Here is a 23,805-nt window from a genome sequence, read left to right as displayed (position 1 = left end):
GCAATAGTAAAATGAAATGCGGTGGTGAGGAAATGGATGGGATGAACATTTCATCATTGCTTTTAAATTTTATGATACTTTTAATTATTTTTTCCCTGCATTCATGTTAGCCTTGCAACAAAAGTAATAGATGGGGAAATTGGTATTATGGTCTTTTATTTAACTAATTGGATATTTAATTTTTTTGTAAATAATCAGTCTGAAATTCAACAGGTTATTCTGAGGATGAAACCTTCGTTATCTATCTCAATTTAGAGAGAGCTCAATTACATTGAGGATGTCCATTTTAAGAACAAAATTAGTTGAAATTCAAATATCAGCCACCAATTCTAATTATTGTTAGATGTATTAGAATCATGGTTTGTTGGATATGTGAAAATGTCTTCTTTAACTTTAATCAATGAATTCAATATTTTCTCTAAAGCAAATGTTGCATATGTTTTTCCTTATGAACTAGTAAACAAAGGGTCCAAATTGTTCATTTAGACCTGTGACTAAGATTTATATTCTGTGGACTTAAAAATCATCTTAAAACAAGTTTGATCCATATCTAGATGAATTGGAAAAAAAATTGATTTCCTTTCAAGCATTATTTGAGCTCCAAATCTTTCTTACTTTTTTATTAAATTGGTATTAGAGTATATCAAATTTGAGAGGTTTCAGGGTCCCACTAATCCTTCTAGTTGAGGATTTAACGTCGGATCCAAATTTTGTAGCCCCAAATTGTAGGCCCCAAAATCTTTTTTAATGAACAAATGCCTAGAGAAGCCCTTTCTTTTTCGCCAAAAAGAAAGAAAATAGAGGTTTCCTTTTAAAGTTTCAACCGTAATGAACCTCTTCCGTTTTTGAAGATTTCATGCAGGCATTCGTATTTCTTCTCGTGATATTTTCAAATTTTTTGGTAGTTTAGTGGTAGGAATCGAACTTGAGACATAGCATTAATATCACACAACTAACCAATGAAGCCCATACTCAATCTCTAATATTATCAAGTTTTTTTCTTTCCTGTGAGTTCTTATAACCTTCCAGAGAAGTACAAACAAATTAGCTTTCTCAAACACTGGTTTGGAGCTCTTAAAAATGCAAGCTCCAAAATTATGGTTTGGAGTCCTTAAGTCTTCACTCCAAGTTCAAATTTTTAGTTCTCTTTCTTTATTCTAACTTATAAAATGAATGAAGGCATAATCATAAAGTCAATAGTCTGAATAATTTGGTTCCTAGCTCACCTAACATTCTTGCCGTTACCTAACATTCTTGCTGTTACCTAACATTCAAGAGTTAGGGTTTAGTCCTTTCAGATTTCTTAATCAAGCCTTCCAATTTCACAATGGAACACTGATTAATGTCTTAGAAAGCCTCACAAGCCTAACAATGAAGAGAAATGCAGAAATAAAAACATATTGAAAGATTATATGCTCCCGAGGGAGCAAAATGTAAACGTGAGCCTGGAGTGCATTAGGACCCCAAATCTTGTTACTGTTGATGACTTGACCTAACAATGAGATCTGACCTTCCAAAGTTGAATGCTTTGTTCAATCTTAACACGTTTGTTTTCATATACATACACGGGCCTTGACTTTTTTTATTTTCATTCTTTGAGGCTGGTTAGTAGGTTCAAAATGTTATAAGAGTTTGCCCTGGAATGACAGCAGAAGAAATGCTTGAAACAAATATGGGGGTGGCAAATGGACCCGGAGCGAACATCCAGATCTAACCTGCTTCCATATATGGGTCCAAGAATTGGACCTGACGGGTCGGGTCTAAGTCCAAATATTGGACCCGAACACTATTCAGAATATGGGCCCGACTCGAATATTGTTATTATATCCATAAGGGAAAAGTTTATATAGAGCTGAGGCTCTAAACAATAAAATTGGAGCCTACCACAAAAAATTACTAGAAGATGCTGTTTTGTTGCCCAAATATCCTCAAATTGATCATCTCGACATCGAGATGTATGGAGTATGGATATTAGAAAAAAATAGATTTCAAGTTTTGAAAATAATGTATTTGTAGCACATTTTTTTACCGTCAATTTTCAAGATTTTCAAGTTTTTTATAGATCTTTCGATCTACTCTATTTTTTAAGCTTTAAACTTTATAATAAAGATGAAAATATATTTTATGGCTATCACAATGATTTATAGTATTGAAACCACGTTTCTTGATACTATTTGAAAGTAGGCTCTAATTTGATCGTTTAGAGCCTAGGTTCTATAGAAACCACACCTTATACATAATATTTAATATATAATATTTGAAGGGTACCGTTTGTATAGAGCCTAGGATCTAAACAATCAAATTAGAGCCTATCTTCAAATAGTGTCGAGAAATATGGTTTCAATAACGAAAATCTTTTTGATAGCCTTAAAATATATTTTCATCTTTATTTATAAAGTTTAAAGCTTCAAAAATAATGTAGATTGAGAGATCTATGAAAACTTGAAAAATCTTGAAATTTGACGGTCCAAAAGTGCGTTACAAAATACACTATTTCCAAAACTTGAAATCCATTTTTTTATCATGTCCATACATCTTGATATCGGGATGATGAATTTGAAGATATTTGAGCTAATAATATATGTTTAGTTGTAATATTTAAATAGTACATGTTATTTTTAACATAACATTTAAATATCCAAATATATGCTTTTTAAATTTTTCGGTCAAGTCCAATTGGGTCCGGGTCCAATCGGATCCGGGTCCTAGTCCGATAACTTTGAGTCAGGTCCGGGTCCCATATTGTTTTTCGGATCCGGGTCAGGTCTGGCCGGAACTGTTGCCGCCCCTAAATGAACAATCTTTTAACAAAATTAAAAGCTAGTATAGCGTACTCCTGTCAATGCACATTGTATACTTACTCTCTAGAGTGACAGAACTACTTAGTAGAATTTTATTAGTGTAATTTTAGCATCCACCTAAAATAAATCAACTAGTTATTTTTAAAATAAAAGAGTTTGGATTTGAATTTTTCAAACGCTTAGGTTCATGTTGTCGAAAAATTAGATAAACTCTCTTAAATCTTGTAACCTTCTCTCGTGCACATTCTACAATGTTTTCCAAGGTATATTTTACCATCCAACTACATATCGTACCGGTTTATATAAAGTTACAACCTTATTTGTAAAAGTAAAGTTGCAATATTCTATACCATCTATTTTAATTAGACAACGTAGATTTAATGTCTTTTAATACAATACCAAAATATAAAGAAAAATTGTTTCATGTGAGCTGAACCACATTTCTACAATATGCGGTCTAGAGGTATAAAGCATCCATCTTTAAGATTGATATACATAGATCCATCTAAAAACAAATGTAACTAGCGGTTCAAATGTTTTATTGATATAATTATTATTTCTAGTTTTTATTTTTATTTTTATTTTTTATATTCATGATCTCCATGTTAAAGATTATATATTCTCTAAAACTTCGGGTCAAATTATATTTTAAAAAATATTTATTGCTAAGCCCGCGTTTCTACAATATGCAGGCTGGCTGTACAGAAACCATGTCCCTGTAACATCATTAAAAATAGTGTAGCTTTATACTGTTCAAATAAAATAGATGGTATGCCCAAATAAAATGGACGGTATATATTATTTTTATGGGAAAAATAGCATGAGACTATTTACCTTTGGTATTAATCTTGACCATTGGATGTGAAATTGGGTTGCTACAATTATTCCATTGACCAAGTTCAAACTTCAAAATAAATTTTTTGGAACTTTGTGATATATCCAAACTATCAAACTTCACATGAGATGACTAGAAGTAATTGTGAACACCTTATATAAAAGGTAAATAGTCTCATTGTATATAATCACTTACTTTATTTTAACCTTACTTCTACCAATAAAGTTACAACCTTATATAGATGCTTTCCATAATAAGGTTGTAAAACTACATATCTTCTAAAGGTAAAATCGATGTGCCCTCTGAATTTGGGTTGAAAATACATGGATTTGGTTTTACCTTAAAATATGGATAAAACGGTCCCGCAGGAGTACACAACCTGGTGACCGCAGTAAATACCAGATGTTAGAGAGCATGTTTTTGAGAAAAAAAAGCGCAAGAAAGTGTGAGGATACGATGTTATTGACATTAAGAGCATGTATACTGTGCTCCCACGAGAGCATATATTGTAAAGTTGCTCTCTCTAATAGAAGACTAATTTGGAATGACTATCTTGATCCGAAAATTTGAGAATAATTTAAAGAGAAAATTATGTATATATCCATTATACTTTTCGTTATTACAAAATACCAAATACTTTCCGTTATTATTGAAATGTCTGTTTTTTTTCACGTCATAATTAAATTTTTTTAAAAATATGTTTTTACGCTTTTTCGGTTGTTGAACAACTGAAAATAACCCGGATAGTTTTATGGTTCATCTTATCTGCTCTCTACGTCCATGCTATGTGAAGACTTAAAAAAGAGAGTTTTACCCATTTTCGATTGTTCAACAACCGAAATTAGGGCTACGTTTTCCAGAAGCTTGTTGGAATACGTAGTCCTAATTTCGGTTGTTCAACATCCGAAATGAAGGCATTTTTTGTTGTTCAACATCTGAAAATATCTTGTTTTCGGTTATTGAACAATCGAAAATGACAATTCAAATTTTTAACCTCATGTTTATTTTTGGTTGTTCAAGAACCGAAAACAAGACATTTTCAACATCCGAAAATATCTTTTTTTCGGTTGTTCAACCACCTAAATTAGGACTGCGTTTTCCATAAGCTTGCTGGAATACGCAGTCCTAATTTCGGTTGTTCAACATCCGAACTTAAGACATTTTCGGTTGTTCAACGTTCGAAAATGTATTGTTTTCAGTTATTGAACAACCGAAAATAACAATTCAAATTTTTAACCAAATGTATATTTTTAGTTGTTCAAGAACCGAAATCAATATATTTTCGGATGTTGAGCAACCGAAAATGTCCTATTTTCGATTGTTCAACAATCAAAATTAAGGCTGTGTTTTCCAAAAGCTTGTTCAACATCCGAAATTAAGACCATTTCGATTGTTCAAAAACCGAAAATGGGTAAAACTCTATTTTTTAAGAATTCACATAGTAAATAGGTAGAAAGCAGAGAAGATGGACAATAAAACTATCGGGGCCATTTTCAATTGTTGAACAATCGAAATTCCAGTCATTTTGGTTGTTGAACAACTGAAAAATGGTAAAAATGTCTTTTCAAAAAAATTTAGTTATAAAGTAAAAAAACAGGTATTCTCGTAATAGTAATAACGAAAAGTATTTGGTATTTTAGTAATAACGAAAAGTATAATGGATATATATGTAATTTTTCCTAATTTAAAACACTAAACGAATATATCTAAACAAAAAAAAAGAAAGGAAATAGTTTGATAGGCCTATCAAAGTAAGTAATTTCTCACCTCATAACTCATCGAAAATTGCAATTCAAGTATTGAAAAACCTTTATATCGATTATCTCGGCTTGAGATTATGGTTGTTAAAAAAAAGGATTTAAAGCTCTAAAAATAGTGTAGATTTTTAACAAATTGTCTAGACCGTCCATTTCATCTTGAAACGAAGTTTTCAAAGGTATGCAATGTTTGTATGATTTTTTGAGTTTCAAATTTTATTGTCGGTATTGAAAATTGATTTTATAGCCATTATAGAGATTTATGTTACCGAATGTGCTATCCAAATGAGAATTTGAGGTGAGGCTTTAGTTGGTTTTTATAAAACCTATGCTTTATGGAAAAAGTTTATATAAGTATGCTACCTTATAATGTAGAACTACGGATACCCCTAAAAAATCCATTGGAAAAGGTAGTTTTAATGTTGAAAAACCCTTTGATTGATTATCTCGACATCGAGATGTATGACTATGAAAAATGAAAAGATTTTAAGTCTCAAAAATAGTGCATTTTACAACATATTATCTACAGCATCCATTTTCAAGATTTTCATATATTTATAGATCTACTTGATTTTAACCATTTTTGAAATTTAAAATTTTATAATTAGATATAAAAATAGATTTTGAGATAATCCTAAGAATATTTTACATCAAAATTATGTACCATGATAAAATTTGAAGGTGCACCTAATTTAATTTAAAATCGGATAGATTTAAAATTAATTTAAAATCGGATAGATTGTGATATCTGTATAAAAAAACATGGTTTGTTTTTGGCGCCGAGTATTTTTGGTTGAATATAACATTTAGGCAAAAAAAGGTGACAACGTCAAATTTGGTTCCCAAAAAGTCAAAAACAATACTAGATTGGAGATCATTGAGGGAGTAAACAGATATTTTGGTCCTTCAGGATCATGAAATCTTTTGGCTGACAATAGATACAAGAGAGAGAGAAGAGGGGAGGGAGGTGGCGGCGTGACACAAATGTAACAGAATACGAGGGAGAGGGAAAGAGAGAGAGAGAGAGAGAGAGAGAGAGAGGGAGGTGGGGATTTAATTTTTTCCCAGGTCCGAAGTGGGAGTGAATGGCGTTTGAGCCACTCCCTTATTATTGCTTGCAAATCTGAGAGAGAAACCTTAGTAGTTGGAGTTTGCAGACGGAAGCCGAGAGAGAGAGAGAGCTTAGTTGTTGGAGCTTGCAGTGGGAAGCAGGGAGAGAGCTTAATTGTTGGAGCTTGCAGTGGGAAGCAGAGAGGGAGCTTAATTGTTGGAGCTTGCGGTAGGAAGTAGAGAGAGATGTCTTGCTTGGCATCGTGTTGCGCTTCCATGACATGCGGGCTGTGCAGTTCGGTGGTGTCGGGTATTTCGAGTCGGTCGGCGAGGCTCGCTTACTGTGGTCTCTTTGGCCTCTCTCTCATCGTCTCATGGGTCTTCAGAGAGATCGCTCCCTCTCTCTTCAAGGCCATCCCATGTAACCTCTCTCTCTCTCTCCTTCTTTTTTTTCATCTATTTATCTTCTTGGTCTCTTGTTTTCTTGTAAACTATGGATTCCTCTCCTTCCACCTCTTTTTATTGTTGGGTTCCCTCTCTCTCTGTTTCTCTTTACTTGAGTTCCTCTCATTACAGGTACCCTCTCTCTCTCTCTCTCTCTCTCTCTCTCTCTCTCTCTTCCTACTTACTTTGAATTCCTATGATTTCATGAGAGAGATCGGCATAAACAATAGTTCATCTTAAAAGAAAAATGAGCGGCTAGAAAATCAGTGAATTTTAGAAGAAAAAAATTGATGGTGTTTTTTTTATAGGGTGCGGTTTGTCGTTCAATATTGGAAATCGCCTTAAAATATATTTTCATCACATATCTATGAAAACTTGAAAATCTTGAAAATTGACGGTCCAAAAATGCCTCACAAAATACATTATTTTCAAAACTTGAAATCCATTTTTCTTTATCATGTCCATGCATCTTGATGTCGAGATGATCAATTTGAAGATATTTGGGCATCAAAACAACCTCTTCTAGTGAAATTTTTGAGGTAGGCTTAAATTTGATTGTTTAGAGCCTCCTGTCTGTATAAACTTTTCCCTTTTTTATAAGTACCTTAAGTGGATTTGGACAATATATATTTTTATAATGTGCTTCAGTTAATCAACGAACTTGATAAAATGAGTGCCCGCTTAATGATGAATAGCCATGAATCTTCACTGATAATCTTAAATTTAGTTCTTTATAGTTATGACTCGTGCAAAAGAGGTGCCTTCCTGGTTTAATTTTTTATGTTCTTTTAATGGAAGGAGTCCTGCTATTGGTTAATAATTGCAATTTAGATCTCTTGGTACGTTTCTTTCTTTTGAAGAAATTGAATGTAATGTATTAGATGTACTATAAAATGGACAGATTGCTCTTTAGTATTGTTTTGAAATTGAGCATCACTGAGGATGACAATCTTAACATTTTCAAGAGGAAGTTATGCTTTAATAAGAAGCATAATCTTGGAATCGACTGGCTTCTCTTCTTTCTCTCATTGGTGAAAAAATAATCAGAGATAAACTATGACGAAAATGGTTGGACTTCATCTCTGGTTGAGATGAAAACTTAAGTTCTATTGTTGGTTGTCGCTTTTCTTGCTTACCTACCAAAGAAAAACGAACCACAGTGTAAGCTGTGCATTTTCGTGTTCAGGTTCTTGCCTATTGTTAAAAAAAAGGAGACTGTGGAATCTCTTTATCAAACTTTTTCTCCGGAATCGTCTTTTGAAGCGATTTGATCATTTATAATTGAATCTGAATACAAGTTCTTTGATTGTTCCACGTTATGATCCGTTTAAAAAAGGATCATGCATTTAAGGTAAGCATCCTTTTTCATCTTGATCATTGCATAATTGACCCTTTTTTAGAGAAATTCATCATCATCATAACCTTTTCCCAATTAATTGGGGTTGGCTACGCGAATCCTAGTTTGCTATTTTGTTCTATTAACGTCCATACCCTCAATGAGGCCATAAATTTCCATATCTTTTCGGACTACTTCCAACTACGTCCATTTGGACCTACCCCTTGCCCTTTTTTAGCATTTTACTTGAGCTAACTCGCACCTCCTAACAGGTGCTGTACTAGGTCTGCGCCACACATGGCCAGCTTACCTAAGTTTACTCTCTCTAATCTTATCGCCTATTTGTGCCACACTTTTTTTAGAGCAAATCCAAAACTATATATCCCTCGTCTAGAGCTTCTATTCAATTTATGAACTCCTTGCTTACCTTTTCTTTTTTTGTTCATTTGTAGATACCCAATGATTATACATATTTTTTCTTTGGGATATGGTTCTTTCATACCGTGTAAAGTTTTTTTTTTCGGTATCATTTCCCCAGAAATCGACAAACTGGGAGGATATGTGAAAGATACTACTCGTTTTCCATCATTTGGACCACACATTTTCATATAAAAAAGAGAAAGTTTCATTAAGCAATGATACATTCATAGATATTTTGACATATTCAACCATACTTTTCATAACAAATTCAACCCAAAAAGTATTAAGAACATGTTCCTTTTGCATTTTTTCAGGGACCAGTAATTCGTCTGAGACTCATAGTAAAGAATGGTATCAAATGGCTGCTGTCCTTCGTGTGAGTTTGGGCAATTTCTTGTTTTTCACAATCTTTGCACTCATAATGATTGGTGTTAAGGACCAGAATGATAGAAGGGACTCATGGCACCATGGGGGATGGATAACAAAAATCATAGTGTGGTCACTACTTGTTATTCTAATGTTCTTCCTTCCGAATGCAGTCTTCAATATGTATGGTAAGTGGATCTCAATTCAAACTGAAGAATGTTCTTTTGAAAGAGATCTTAAACTTTTCTTATTTTTAGTAATTTACTCCAGGGCATATTAATTTTTGAAGGTATAACACTGAGAAGAACTTCTGAGTGACATTGCATAAATCCTTTATATGATTTCTTTGAGCATGCTTAAGATCATTTTATTCCAAAAAAATTGTATTGAAGCTCACTATCCTTATTTACAATGTCATTAAGTTCCAATTCTTTGCTCTTCATTAAGCCGGATGGCATTGCATTCTGTGTGATAATCTGACCCTTGTAACTTTGCTCACTTGCAGCAATGCTCTCAAAATTTGGGTCGGGTTTGTTTCTACTAGTTCAAGTGATCATACTTCTGGATTTTACACATTCATGGAATGATGCTTGGGTTGAGAAAGATGAACAGAAGTGGTTCGTGGAGCCCTTTCTTTTTCTTTTCTGCACATTCCTTGACTTTTCTTATGTCTTATATTTACTCTCTTTCACGTAGGTACATTGCGTTGCTTTCAGTGTCAGTGGTATGCTACCTGGCAACATTTGCTTTCTCAGGGCTGCTCTTCTTCTGGTTCAATCCTTCAGGCAATGATTGTGGTCTCAATGTATTCTTCATTGTCATGACAATGATTCTTGCATTTGGGTTTGCAATCGTTGCTTTGCATCCTAAGGTAAATTCGTGATTTTCTTTTCTGTTGTTTTAGTTTTAGGAGTTTGTTGGTACTTAGAAACATAAATCAGAAAGTTTAAAAGTTGCCACGTGATGGATTGTCTTGGGAAATTTAGATCACTTTTTTTTTTTTTTAGATATATGAAAGCTAAGCTAGAAAAGAAACAGATGCAGAAATCAGGTTATTTGCATATCAATCCAATGGTCAAGATTAATTGCGACCACCTGGTACTAAAGATAAATGGTCTCATTGTACACTTTTTTTTTTTGCAAGGGGTTTCTGAGCAGGTAAGCCAATAGTTGTATTAATATGAGAAACAAGTACAAAGTGCATATACAAGGGATAGAATCATAGAAGTAAGTAGCTTTTAAAATTTTTCACAGCAGGAAGTAGCTTTTAAAAAGTTTCTATGTACAAGTATCACTCAGAACTCTCAATGTGAGGGGGAAAGTTCCCATCTCTCATAGAAGGAACTACAATAAATTGAACTTCATTGTCGAACTTAGAAAAGAACCACTGAGTCTGGAAATTATGTCAGATTATGCTAGAAAATTGTCAACTCCTTAGTTAATTTAGTAACCTGTCATCAATTGGCTTGCCATTTCCTCTGATATTTTCTGCAAATAAGTACTGGTTAGGTAACTTAGAGTCCCAATGCTGTGGATGTCCGCTGCTGTGATTTTATTCCCGAAGGTAAACATCATGTGAGGTCATCAACAATAAAACATAAGAAGTTTTTTTTCAAAAAAAATAAAAATAAAAATAAGAAGTCTTCTTACAAAGCAGAACTTCCCTTCAAATCTATGCATAGGAAAAACTCCACACATACAGAGGACCTGTTCACATGGTTTGAGATTATGTGCCTGCAGATTGTGTGTCCAGAAGTTGGATTGCAGAATCCAGTCTTATAAAATGAATTTCAAATTTGGACGAGTCCCATGGTTTAGAGTTTGTTCTATCATATGCTAAACTGGATTTTTTACTGAAACCTCCAACTATTCCCTAAAGCGTTGCACATGGTCTATATTGAAATCAGTGTGTGCTCTCCCTATATCTAGTCTCGGTGCTCGTGCCATTAGACTAATTTGGCGGGACTTTTGATTTATTCGTGCCTTATATTAATCCTCTGTTTCTCTCACATCATAATTTTGCTAGATATATTTTTTGAAAGCTTTCTATATCTTGATATACATGAACCATAGTTTCCTTTCACAGGTGAATGGTAGCCTGTTTCCAGCTTCTGTAATATCTATGTACTGTGCATACTTGTGTTATACTGGTTTATCCAGTGAACCTAGAGACTATGAATGCAATGGGCTTCATAAGCATTCGAAAGCAGTTTCAACAGGAACTCTCATTATGGGAATGATTACCACTGTTCTCTCTGTTGTGTATTCGGCTGTTCGCGCTGGTTCCTCAACAACGTTTTTGTCGCCCCCATCATCTCCCAAAGCTGGTAATTGAAATCTTTTAGTAGAGTTAATGTTATCGAAATAATACTCTACTTTTGAAACATGCACGGACACAATTGCATGTATGGATATAATGTTATCTAAGTAATTCTCTGTTTCCAAAAAATCAAAATATCTCTAGTTTAGATAAGGTGCTCAAACAAAATGTACATGCCATCCAGACCATCCATTAATCTATTGTACTTTGGGATGGTTCTACATCTGCATGTGAGGAATTTATGTGTTTATATGAGTCTTCTATATGTATATGAGCATATACACGTCTAATGTGCATGTAATTCATTTAATTTGGGGGCAAGAAGCCTCTTTCAGCATTCACATTGGCATGATTGCATGTTTGCATCTAGAGCAACTATGTGTGTATGAGTATACATTTAATCCATGGTGTGTGTTTTGTGTCGTTCTGATGTATATATATGCATGAATATTTGCTAATGTACAGGAAATTCCTTTATTTTCAGGGAAGAAGCCTCTTTTCAAGAGTCTTCGAATCCATATGGGTGCAACTGTATTCTTGTATCCAGTATATGTATGTTTATTTTACCTAGACACTAACATGACTACCATGTGCAATAAGCGTCGAAAGTGTCTAGTACTTGGGCGACAAGACTCAGCAGTACAATTATTATTAGATAATAAATTATTAGTTTTTAAATGGGTATATAATAAATAGTTCGTATTTATTTATGCTTATACTTTGACTGGCACATCATGTGCGTGTGGGATTCTTTTGTTATGTGGGATTCACTTTATAAATGTGCATATGCATGTCTCTAATGTTCATCAGTTTCATTGGTTTAGGGGAAAAGAAGCCTCTGCTTGAATCGGACAATTTGGATGAGGTAGAGAAAAATAAGCAAAATGAGGCACGACCCGTCTCTTATTCTTACACATTCTTCCACTTAATCTTTGCCCTGGCAAGCATGTATTCAGCCATGCTTCTAACTGGGTGGACCAGCTTGTCAGATAGTGAGGATCTCATTGATGTCGGGTGGACCTCAGTTTGGGTGCGTATGTGCACTGAATGGGTCACGGCAGGCCTATACGTCTGGTCTCTGGTTGCCCCACTGATCCTCTCTGACCGTGAATTTTCATAAAAATCCATGTTTTGTGATTTTGTATATCTTAGGCTTTGTGGCATTCATTTGCTATAGAACATAATATCCAATGGTTGTGTAGTATTCAGTACTGTACCTAGTTTGTAATAAATATCAGATTGGTGTAGATATTGTTATTAGGAAGCGAACTTAAATTTTTTAATAACAGTGGGGTGTAGGTGACAGTTGAGTGTGTATGAGAGAGAGAGAGAGAGAGAGAGAGAGAGATCATGGGGCATCACTAGCAGAACATGATTATTTACTGGATTTTGTTCTCATGGAAATTGGAGAATTGGGAAGAGACCAAGTACAAAGCAAGCAATCAAGCAAGAAAAGAGATTGCTAACAGAATTTGAGCCCGTTGAGGGAGTCAATATATTTTAGTGAACAGAGAATGAAATTGTCACTTAGAGAAGGATATGAAAAAAAAAAATATGTTGGCTCCCGCAGGATGATATTGTACATTCAGGTAAAACCCTGTCTAGGAGTTTTAGGACCCCAAATTTTGTGTATGTTTTATCGTAAACCACGTGACCAACTTCTCAAGACACACAGAAAACAAGGGTGAAAAATCATTGACACCATCAGATGTACAGATAAAACTCTGCATAGGAGTTCTAGGAGCCCAAATTTTAGGAATATAATATCCTAAACCTGGGGACCAACTTCTAAAAATGAGAAAAAGAAAAATCACAAACACTTTCTTTGGGCTTGATGTTAACGTGTTGCCTTAAAGATAGAAAATAAACCATCCAATTTTTTGACATCTCGATCCATGTGTTTAGAAACTCGAAATTCAGTGTTTTTGTTCCTTTCAAAACGGAAAAAAGCAAAGGCTTTATGGAAAAAATTAAAGCCTTGGTTAAAAACTCATTAAAGATTATAGTTGTGGTATTGGAAAGCCTTCAAATCGATCATCATTATAATTGTAAAAAAAATATTTAAAAACCTAAAAATAACATATACAGTTTAAAAAAAAATATATATATATATATATTATAACATATTATCCAGACATCCATTTTTAAGTGTATACATATCCATAAGATGATTTGTATTATTTTTTGAACTACAAAATTCATAATCAATGATGAAAACAGATTTTTGAGCCATCTTAGCGATTTCCCATGCTAAAAGTTTTTTCTAAACAAGATTTTGATACACAGCCTAGGCTTTATAGAAAGTGCATTCTTGAAATATTCTCATCTAACTCCAAAGTGGATTCCAAAATTTCATATTGAAAAAAGAGTAATGATCCTATAATACCTTCCCACATCAATGTGTGTAGGACTTTAAAAGATCATTATTAAATTTGACATATATTTCTAAAAAAATTATCTCATGAGTGTGAAATTTGATTTTTCTAGAGATCTATACCAAATTTAATGGTGATCCTTTGAGATCCTACATATGGGTGTGGGAGGGTCTCATTGGATCATTACTCCTCTCAAATAGTTATTTTTGACCGATGAAGTGTACAATATATTCCTGCAAGAGTACGCTGCAGGTGCTCATTCTAGTAATCCAAGATTCGGCAAAAAGCTTCTTGATTTAAGCTACTTAGCATAGTTTGAAATTACAGCATCCAAGCCATAAAGTCATCATCCAAGCCATAAAGTCATCCCACATTCGCAAGCAAAGCGACCCCCAAATTGAGAATACAAAAGCCAAAAGATGGGAGTTTAACCGAGGGACTAAATGCACAGCATGAACCCACAAGAGCCGCAAATCTCTTCAGCAAAAAGAAGGAACGAAACTTGTATAACATTTGCTAAAAGTTTCTCCCAAGCAGAGTACAGAGTCATCATTTGTATTCCTCAAGCGGGCAACAAATCAGGGGCCCATTCAGTAAATTCTGCAACCCAAATCAGCAATTTTGTATCTATGCTCCCCCATTAATAATTTTCCGCTATAAAGTGTCCAAAAAGTTTCACTCATCTCAAATCTAGCCAACGAAACAGGGTGGGTGATTGTTTTCAGTCATTGTGTACAACTACCATTGTAGTGTTGCTGCTAAATCTAGCAGTGCTTCCACCTGGTCTATGGTCCTCCGCTTCTCCTGTTGCTTCATTCTCATTGCGACAGATTCGGGGTCGAAGCCCTCGATGGGTTGCATTTCGCTTTGCTCTTCTTTAACCTCTTGTAGCAAGGCATCAACTTCCCTTACAAAGTCCACCCTTAATAGGACGTCATCATTATCAGGTGGCAATTCTATTCGGCCATAATGCTGTTCATCAGAAAACATAGAGATCACGATAAAAGCATGCCATTTTTCCTTTCTAATAATAAGAATGAACTACAAAAGGATTGTGTAGAAAAGACGTATAAAATATAAATTTACATGAGGAAAAAAGTTTCCACCAGAAGAATGCATTAATACCTTTTGTTAGTCTCTTTTCTTTGATAAAATTAAATTTTGTAAGCAAGCAAAACGGATTTCAGGACCACATGTGCCAAATTTCAAGATATAACATATGCTTTCCCATGACCATGATCCTGTCTGTTGTCATTGCCAATAGCTTTAGTTGTGTTGATTTGATTGCTACGAAGATGATATTTATACTAGAGACTAGAGAGTGTTGTCTAAAACCAAATGACTTTGTAGAAGCAGGAAAAACTGAGGTATTAAGTTATAACATAATTCAATATGAATCTTTTCTGATTGATACATATTTCAATATCGATTCCCACAAGTGAGGCTAACCAACTGTAATTTTTCAATGTTTTTAAGTTGTCGTTTGTTCTGTTATCTTCAAGTTTAACCCCAACAACAAATCTCTCTCTCTCTCTCTCTCTCTCATATACACACACACTCACAGATACAAAAAAATTTCTAAGCAACCCACCAATCAAATTTACAAGCACTAAACAAACAGAAAGAGGAGGGCAAACAAATAAAATAGAAATAGCAATAATTCATATCCCACAAAATAAGAGGAGATAATATGGAAAGCACTGATAACCCCTAAGCAATGCAACACTAAGAGATCATGATTTTAAACTCAAGTAGAATTTTCATACATTATTGATGTCAAATCCAGCTGGAACAAGCATGCTGAAAGGATCTTCTCTCGGGAATGTCTCGACCATCAACTTCCGACATTTCCTACGCCATTCTTCTTCATTAAACCCATCATGCATATTCAATAGCTCATTGAGCAGCCTCATTGCTGGACTAGCCTCCCTCTTCAAAATCTCAGTCTGATAACAACCTATCTTGGTCATGTAGACGATGGATGGATATAGATAGATAGACAGATATACAGATACATAGGTAGTTAAACCTTAAAGCTTATTAAAGGTCAATAAAATCAACAACACAACCTTGCTACTGATTAAACTTTAGGAGCCAAAAACAAGAATGTATCCAGAATCAATTAAGGTTTTCTAAAGACACACCTCAATCCTCCTGTACAAGAGATCGAGAGACCTAATGACGTCCTTCTCATCCTGGAGACATCACAGTAAACAAAGTCAAAAGTAGGCGTTGTCTAAGTGCAAACTGTCCACATCAATCAGAATGTGTTATAAAAGCAGGAAAATAGGAAGCCCAGTCATGTACGGGGAAAGCTAACTTGATCACTAATTGAAACATTATCATTCCTGGTTTAATCTAACAAAGGTGCATTCCTGGCATTGCAATCCTTTGCATATATAGCTTTATATCCTCTTGTACAATACCAATAATGTCACCTTCAAATAAGATGGAAACATTTGTTTTGGAAATGAAAGAAACAATTTTGTTTTTGAAAAAGGAGCCATGCTAAAGTTTGAATTAAGTTTCAATTAGTACTACATACATCTCGTCGAGCAAGATCAAGGCGATTCCATATAATCATTAAAACAAGCTCCGTAAGTTCCCCCCTCTCAGCAGCCTCTTCAATTTTCTACACATTTCAGAACACAATAGCGACAACATATCAAAAAATATATATCAAGAAGCCAATATATTGATCATTTAAATAGGAAGAAAAACTCAGCTGAGATGATCATCTCAAGGAATAAATGATATTATCATGCTGAGAATCAATAACTTAATGACAGTTAAAAAAAATTAAAAAAGAACCTTCTTTTCACCAAAAAAAAAAGGGAAAGGAAGACATGGTAATTACTGAAAATCAGATGAATACTGATGCAATCTTCCATTAAAGGTACCTCCTCAATTTCTTCTGCTGCTAATATAAAGCTGGAAACTAATTGCCTTGCTTTTCGAACTTCTTCTTCAGGGTACCCCTTCAACCGGGAGGCAATCTCACGAAACTCCTCCACCTTTCTATTCTCTTCTTCTTCCTCTTCTTCACGCATCCTTTGCAATTCTTTGGTCTTTTCACGTTGGCGCGCTTGCCACTCCTAGTCTAAGATAAAATGAAATCTCAATGTTCCATGTAAGGTTAACGTTAGCATCCAAGCAAGCCATAGGTTTTACCATGATTTATGATCTAAACATCTAGGCCACAACTTCCAAGTTCCAAGACAATAACTGCACATGATAAAGCCTAGGATCTATCATAGCAAAGAGTAACAAGCCCCAGAATATGTAACTTATCTGATCACAAATATCAGCATACCTTCAAACAGTGTTTTAAAACAAGTACAAGAGGTGGGAACTTGCAAGGGTCCTGAGTCTGAGTCAGGCAACTTGACTCAGCCGAATATGTCAAATACTAGGAATCCTAAAAAATCAACAATAAGATATTGGGAACAGGCGAGATGCTGCCGGTTCCCATTGTTTTGTTTTCATACTCGGCAGCCTGCAGAGTCCGAGTAACTCGTGCAAGTCTGAGTCGCCTTGAGTTTTTGAACACTGATTTCAAATAGAGATAATGGATGGTACCACATCTAAGACACCAAAAATATAAAAGAAATGAGAAAATATAAAGGAAAATGAAAAAAGAGTGAGAACAGGAAAGGTTACGAGATAACCATCTCTATTTATGATGCTTAACTAACCCCATTCATCATGAGTTAACACAATATATTGATTCTATTAGCTTAGCAGCAAAAAGTAACAAAGCAAGCCAACAATAGTAAGTTCATTTGAAACTCAAATGCAGACAAATATGAGTGGAATGAAGAACTTAGCAATAGAAAAGAAAGAGAAGAAGAACCAGAACGAAAGAGGGCAGCACATCACGAATAAAACTTACATCATCATAGAACTCTTTAGGAAGTCCATCCATCTCATCCTCTTCCTTGGCTTTGCATGGACCAACATTATAAACGGCCAATCTGATACTGTTCTTCAAGTCTAAATCTATTACAAATAATCCAGAACAACAGTGAATCTCAAAAACCCACTGCAACCCACTAAAAACTAAAAAGGAAGTATTTTTACATGTAAATGAACAAAACAACAAAACCCCACATAATCTCAAAGAAAAACTAGCCTGATTATTTATCAGAGCAATAATAAAAATCGAATATAGGAAAAAGCCAGAGCCAAATTCATAAACAAATATAAACCCACTAAAAATCTTGGCCCTTGCATCTAAACCAGTCAATAAAATCACAAAAAACATTAAAAAATAAAAATAAAATTAAAAAATCGTAAAACAAGAAAACCCCACAAAGAAAAAACGCTTATGTCACTGATCGGAAGTTGCTTACCTCCTGAAAAAGGAATTTTTGCACTCAAATAAATATTTGGGAGGTTGTTCCTTCTTGGGGCGAAAACAGAAGATGGGGAAAAGCTCAATCCAAGCGTAGCCATAATTGCTTCCATTCACATTTGAATCTGATAGAGGAAAGCTTCAAAAGCACACCTGCTTCATCTTTTTCCTGGAAGCGGAAAACCGATCTTTTTGCATGTCAAAAAACCCGGAAACTTCAGCGAACGCACTCCTGGAGGAACAAATTAGGCACTTAAATTAGGTACTTATTCCCTCGGCCAATGGAAGATTGGTTACACCTTTTAACAAACAAGTCTTTATATTATCTATACTACCATCAGTCTTGAGCTTTCTTTTTTAATATTTATTTACAATAAATGGATTTTCTCCCATAAGGCAAATTTACCAATTCCCCTACATTATTTTTAGTTATAGAATAAATTTCTTCATTCATAGCATTATTCCAAAAATAAGATTCATCAGAATTAATAGCTTCTTTATAATTGGAAAATTCAGGAATATCTTGACAAGCAAAATTTATAGTATTGACTAAAAGTGTCAATGCCAACAAAACTCTGATATGGTTCTAAATGATATGGTGCTCTTCTGTTCCTAGAACTTCTCATAAGTTCACTGTTATTTACATTAGTAAGTTCAATAGTATCACTCCCACTATCTATGTAGTTATCAAGGTATTCTATATTAGATTCATAAAGTTCTATGTTTTCATTTACTCCTTTGTTATTGTCGAATTCATGTATATCTATAAAAGAGAGTTTGCCTATTTCATATGTTGTTTTAAGAAATGTGCATCTCTAGATTCAACCAAAAATTTGGCCTCATTGTCATAAAACCTATAACCCCTAGAATTATCAGAGTACCTTATGAATGAGCATTTTCTAGTTTTAACCTGCAACTTAGATCTCTCATGGCTCGGGATAAGTACATGAGCATTACAACCTCAAATTTTTAAATGTTCTAATCGAGGTTTACGTCCAGTCTACAACTCATAAGGTGTTTTCTCTACAGATTTTAAGGGAACTCGGTTTAAAATATACATAGTAGTATGCGATGCTTCATCCAAAAAAATTGAAGACAAATTAGTATGACTCATCATAGATCGCACCATTTCCATAAGAGTTCGATTACGTCTTTCGGCAATACCATTTTGTTGGGGTGTGTGGGGCATGGTCTTATGATGTATTATCTTATTTTCTTTACAAAAATTATCAAACAAATTAGAATAATATTCCCCTCCTCGGTCCATTCTAAGGATTTTAATTCTTTTATCTAATTGGTTTTCAACTTCCAATTTAAATTTTTTGAACATTTCAAGTGCATCAGATTTACTACAAATTAGATAAATATAACTAAATCTCGAATAATCATCAATAAATGAAATAAAATACTCCATACCCCTATGTATTTTTACATTAAGTGTCCTACAAATATACATCAAAATTATAACAGAAGGAAATCTTACTACTGGAGAAAAAAATATCAACAAAATATTTTCCTAACATGTTCAACCACATAATCATTCTCTTTCATCATAAAAGAATAGTACTATTGAGTCAATACTGTTAAATTACTCAAGGAAGTCACCCCAAACTGTAACTCCAATTCATAATAAATATCTTTGGCATTTTTAAATTCATCAAAACTCAATAATAATTCATATTATTTTTTACTTACCTTAACAAAACCATGATTGAACGACTGTTAGAGATATCATACAATATTCATATAGATTTATTTTCTATGTGATTACTCTTGTATAAATTAGAAATAGACTTATGTGTGAACTTATTATTATGACTGCTTAATAAGTGAGAATTGAGTTCTTGACTTTGAACTACCAATCTTAATATCATTTCCATAAAACAAAGGTAGTTATATATTCCAGGGAACAATGCTTGCAGTCAATACATTTTTTTAGGACCATATGCCCTGGTAATTCAAGTTCTAAAGTGTGGTCTTTCTTACCTTCATTGTTATCCAGTTATTCATATATATATATATATATATATATATATATATATATATATATATATATATATATATATATATATATATATATAAAGCATGTTGACAATTCCTTCTCTCTTACCTATTAGAAAAAGAAAAATGAATCAATTATTTCTTCTATAAGGGTCCTTTAGTTATTTCACTCATGTATGAGTAGTAAAGGATACCGATAATATAAATCAAGTGTCGGGCACAACAATTCTTCTAGCCTATCATCTTTACATGCCTTCTGAGTATTTTATGACCGGGATTTTTGAAGAATATTATGATGATTAATTTACCCAAATTCTATTACAAAGTATTTGTGGTAAGCTCTTTATTGTCTTAAATTAGAATTTAATAGGTTTTAATTATAAAGCATTTGTGGTAAGTTTTTTATTACCTTAAATTAGAATGTGGTAGGTTTCAATTACAAAGATTTTGTAAGAAGTTTTTTATTGCCTTAAATTAGAATTTTGTAGGCTTCAATTATAAAGCTTTTGTGGTAAATTCTTTATTGCCTTAAATTAGAATTTGAAATGTTCAATTACAAAACTTTTGCGGTAAGTTCTTTATTGCCTGAAATTAGAATTTGGTAGGATTCAATTATAAATCATTTGTGGTAAGTTCTTTGTTGCCTTAAATTAGAATTTAATAGGTTTCAATTATAAAGCTTTTGTGGTAGGGTCTTTATTGCCTTAAATTAAAAATTTATTGACATTCTATTTTATCTTAATAGCATGAAATGAATGCAAATCAATGTCCAATCATTTTTTTTTTTGAAATTTAAGTTACTCTTCATTAGAAAGTGGGAGTAAATCATCATAAACCAAATTAGAATTGAATTGGTTTGCTCTATAATTATAAACGCACATTAAGAATAAACAATTATTGTTGTAGCATGTTAGGCTATATTGGATTAATTTTTGTTATTATGATGACAACCACATATTGAGAATAGTGGGAGCCAATATTGAATAGTTTGATAACATCATCAATTTGAAACTTATTGAACATGTTAAAAATAAATGATATTTTATTTTTTTCTTTTATTATTGCTAAGGTTGAGACAACTTAAAGATATTTTTATGTATCTAATAATACCAACAACTTTGTCAAATTATTATTGTTTTTATTATTTTGACCTATGATCCGAATTTGAGATTTGGGCTTAAAAACCAGTTGTGGACGACATGTTTAAGAAACAAGCGAAAGCAATAAGCATTTTTTTCTCTTGGCTAAAAGATATATGTAAATAAAATTCAACCTGTTGGCAAATAATTGATAAAGGTATATGAGAAATCCCATGCAGGTAGCATGAGGCAATGCCATATACAAGACCATTGAGGCCAAGAAATCCAAGTGTGGTGTTTGACCACATTGGTATTGTATATGAGAAATCCCATGCAGGTAGCATGAGGAAATGCCATATACAAAACCATTAAAGCCAAGGAATCTAAGTGTGGTGTATGACCACAGTGGTAAGGTATATGAGAAATCCCATGCAAGTAGCATGATGCAATATTATATACAAAACCATTGAGTCCAAGAAATCCAAGTGTAGTGTTTGACTACATTGGCAGGGTATATGTGAAATCCCATGTGGAAAGCATGAGGCAATGCCATGTACAAGATGTTACAGGGTCTTCAAGCCAAAGTGGGAGTTGTTGGAAATGTGGCCTATCAAGCCCTTTTTTTTCTCCTAGAAATTCATTTTTTCAATAATGGTAAGCCATATTGAAATATCTGTGAAATCCCATGTGGTTAACATGAGGTAATGCCATATACATGGATCTATTTTTTAGCTTTAATAAGATGTATCACTGGAGGGAAAAACCCAATATCACTAGAGGGAAAACCCAATTGTGTGTTTGGATTCCTTGTAAAATGTGGGAATGCTTGGATGACATTCTATTATATGAGTCATTAGTAGACTGATGATAGGATTAATTCATTACATAGGATTAGCAGTTTGATGACATCTTGTTAATCATAATTAGCTGCACTTTAGGGAATTAAGGTTGTTGAAGGTAAGATTTCCAGATAGCGTCCCCAGGGTTCAACCTTGGGAGGTCCAAAGAAGAATCACAAATGCTAACCATGGCAACCCATTGCAGATTGTTAGCATTTGTGGTTCTTCTTTGGACCTCACAAGGTCGAACCCTGAGGACGCTATATGGAAACCTTACCTTCAATATATATAAAGGGGCAAAACACAACTTCCTTTCCTCTCTCTCTCCAAAACATTTGTTACAAAAGAGATTTTTTTTTGGGCATAGATCCGACCCCAAATCTCTGTCAAATCCGAAGGCATCGTCTCTTTTATTATTTTTTCTCTCTTGATACATCAAAAAGGGAGAGATTTTCTCATGTTTCATTTACAAATATCGATCCATAAATCTTCTGCCGATTTTGAGATGAAGAAAGAGGAGCAAAGAAGGCAAGTTTTTTTTTTTTGGTTTGATTCTATCTTTAATCTGCAAATGATATTTTTTTTCAACAGCTAACAAGGAGGAGCAAAGAAGGCAAGTTTTTTTGGTTTGATTCTATCTTTAATCTTCAAACGGGTATTTTTTTTTAACGGCTCTGTTTCTCTCTCTAGCAATAACTCTATTGAGCCAAAAGATGCATTTTTCCTTTTTTTTTTTTTTTTTTTTTTCAGTTGCTATTTCAATTGAGAAAGATATGGTTTCTTTCTTTTTTACTCCCTAAGGGTTCACCCATTTTTTTTTGAACGAGGTAAAAAAAAATAAAAATAAAAAAATAAGGAGACATTTTTTTTTTTTTTTGACACCTATGGGAATTATTTGGACAATTAAGCAAAGATCATGCCACCCAAAACTCCTGTAACTGACCAACAGTAAGCTTTTTTTTAATTTTCTCTTTTTTTGGCATCTTTGATGCACTACAAAAGAATGGGTAAACCCTTCAACGAAAATCAATCTTTTCATTTTCCAACTTTATGAGATACTGTGTATTCTCATCTCCTGTACATATATCTGATTTTTATTGTTGTTTATTACCTTGAGATAATAGAGTCATCTTCTTTGGTGTCATCATAATCTGTGAATATTTTTATTTCACTGCGGTTTAACTCAGATCAAATTTTCCCAAATCTCGAGAGAGAAAATATTATACTTGAACACTATATATTGATGTTTCTTAGTAATTTGGGTATTTTTTCTGATGATCCAAGTTTGGAAGAATTATTGATTGAGCTGGATTCACATCAAGGCTTCTTCAATTCACCAGTTGTTGCATGTTTTTTTATTGAGCTTTATTTTTTATAGTCCGTACTATCGCCCGGTGAGATCACATCTATAAACTAGATTTTTTTTATTTTCTTGGTCTGTATTTGTTATCATTCATGGATCCTAAAATAGAATTGAAGATAAAAAGACTCAATGGGCTAAATTATAATACGTGGAAAAGAAGAATAGTTTTGATTTTAGAGTATGAAAATTTAGATCACATTATTTCAACTGCAGTTCCTACTGAACCCACTGATGTAAGCAATAGAGTAAAAAGATCAACGTATGCTAATTGGGAAAAAGAAAATAAGCGGTGTAGAAACATAATTTTGAGAAATATAGATGATGAATTATTATTGAATTTTTATGAATTTAAAAATGTAAAAAGATATTTATGATGAATTGGAAATACAATTTCAGGTGACTTCTTTGAGTAATTTAAAAATATTGACTCAAGAGTACTATTATTTTAAGATGAAAGAGAATAAC

General features: G+C 33.4%; 2 protein-coding genes across 5 annotated transcripts; one reads left to right on the top strand and one right to left on the bottom strand.

Moving 5' to 3' along the window:
- The first annotated feature begins 6,368 nt into the window (after positions 1 to 6,368).
- LOC18440590 (uncharacterized) lies at positions 6,369 to 12,576 on the top strand. Its single transcript, XM_006850728.4, has 6 exons — positions 6,369 to 6,864; positions 8,958 to 9,197; positions 9,515 to 9,626; positions 9,706 to 9,880; positions 11,096 to 11,336; positions 12,154 to 12,576. Exons 1-6 carry the CDS (start codon positions 6,690 to 6,692, stop codon positions 12,447 to 12,449), a joined length of 1,239 nt encoding a protein of 412 aa, XP_006850791.2. The 5' UTR covers positions 6,369 to 6,689; the 3' UTR covers positions 12,450 to 12,576.
- A 1,403-nt stretch (positions 12,577 to 13,979) lies between these two features.
- Positions 13,980 to 18,364, bottom strand: PAC (pale cress protein (PAC)). Of its 4 annotated transcripts, none has more exons than XR_016043442.1 (7): positions 18,057 to 18,364; positions 17,597 to 17,703; positions 16,605 to 16,799; positions 16,250 to 16,336; positions 15,849 to 15,899; positions 15,471 to 15,661; positions 13,980 to 14,676 (listed from the first exon to the last, which is right to left on the bottom strand). XR_016043442.1 is itself a non-coding variant. In XM_006850729.4 (7 exons), the coding sequence occupies exons 1-7, from the start codon at positions 18,169 to 18,171 to the stop codon at positions 14,443 to 14,445; spliced, it is 969 nt and encodes a 322-aa protein (XP_006850792.2). In that variant the 5' UTR covers positions 18,172 to 18,364; the 3' UTR covers positions 13,980 to 14,442. The 4 variants fall into 4 exon arrangements, 3 of the variants coding, with proteins under 3 accessions (XP_006850792.2, XP_088706678.1, XP_088706676.1); XM_006850729.4 differs by having other exon boundaries at positions 15,471 to 15,650; XM_088850552.1 differs by having other exon boundaries at positions 15,471 to 15,650; positions 16,562 to 16,799; positions 18,057 to 18,353.
- Positions 18,365 to 23,805: the final 5,441 nt, after the last annotated feature.

This window comes from Amborella trichopoda, chromosome 1, assembly GCF_054954075.1.
Source record: "Amborella trichopoda isolate Santa Cruz 75 chromosome 1, AtrichopodaSantaCruz75HAP2 v2.0, whole genome shotgun sequence".
Classification (NCBI taxonomy): domain Eukaryota; kingdom Viridiplantae; phylum Streptophyta; class Magnoliopsida; order Amborellales; family Amborellaceae; genus Amborella; species Amborella trichopoda.
This window is presented reverse-complemented; position numbering and strand designations above follow the sequence as displayed.

Coding starts and splice junctions, on each gene's coding strand:
- LOC18440590 (XM_006850728.4), top strand. CDS start 6,690: ATGTCTTGCTTGGCATCGTGTTGCGCTTCCATGACATGCGGGCTGTGC. Junction 6,865..8,957: donor TCTCTTCAAGGCCATCCCAT/GTAACCTCTCTC, acceptor GCATTTTTTCAG/GGACCAGTAATTCGTCTGAG. Junction 9,627..9,705: donor GAGAAAGATGAACAGAAGTG/GTTCGTGGAGCC, acceptor TCTTTCACGTAG/GTACATTGCGTTGCTTTCAG.
- PAC (XM_006850729.4), bottom strand. CDS start 18,171: ATGGAAGCAATTATGGCTACGCTTGGATTGAGCTTTTCCCCATCTTCT. Junction 17,704..18,056: donor AAAAATTCCTTTTTCAGGAG/GTAAGCAACTTC, acceptor TATTTGTAATAG/ATTTAGACTTGAAGAACAGT. Junction 16,337..16,604: donor CAGCAGAAGAAATTGAGGAG/GTACCTTTAATG, acceptor TGAAATGTGTAG/AAAATTGAAGAGGCTGCTGA.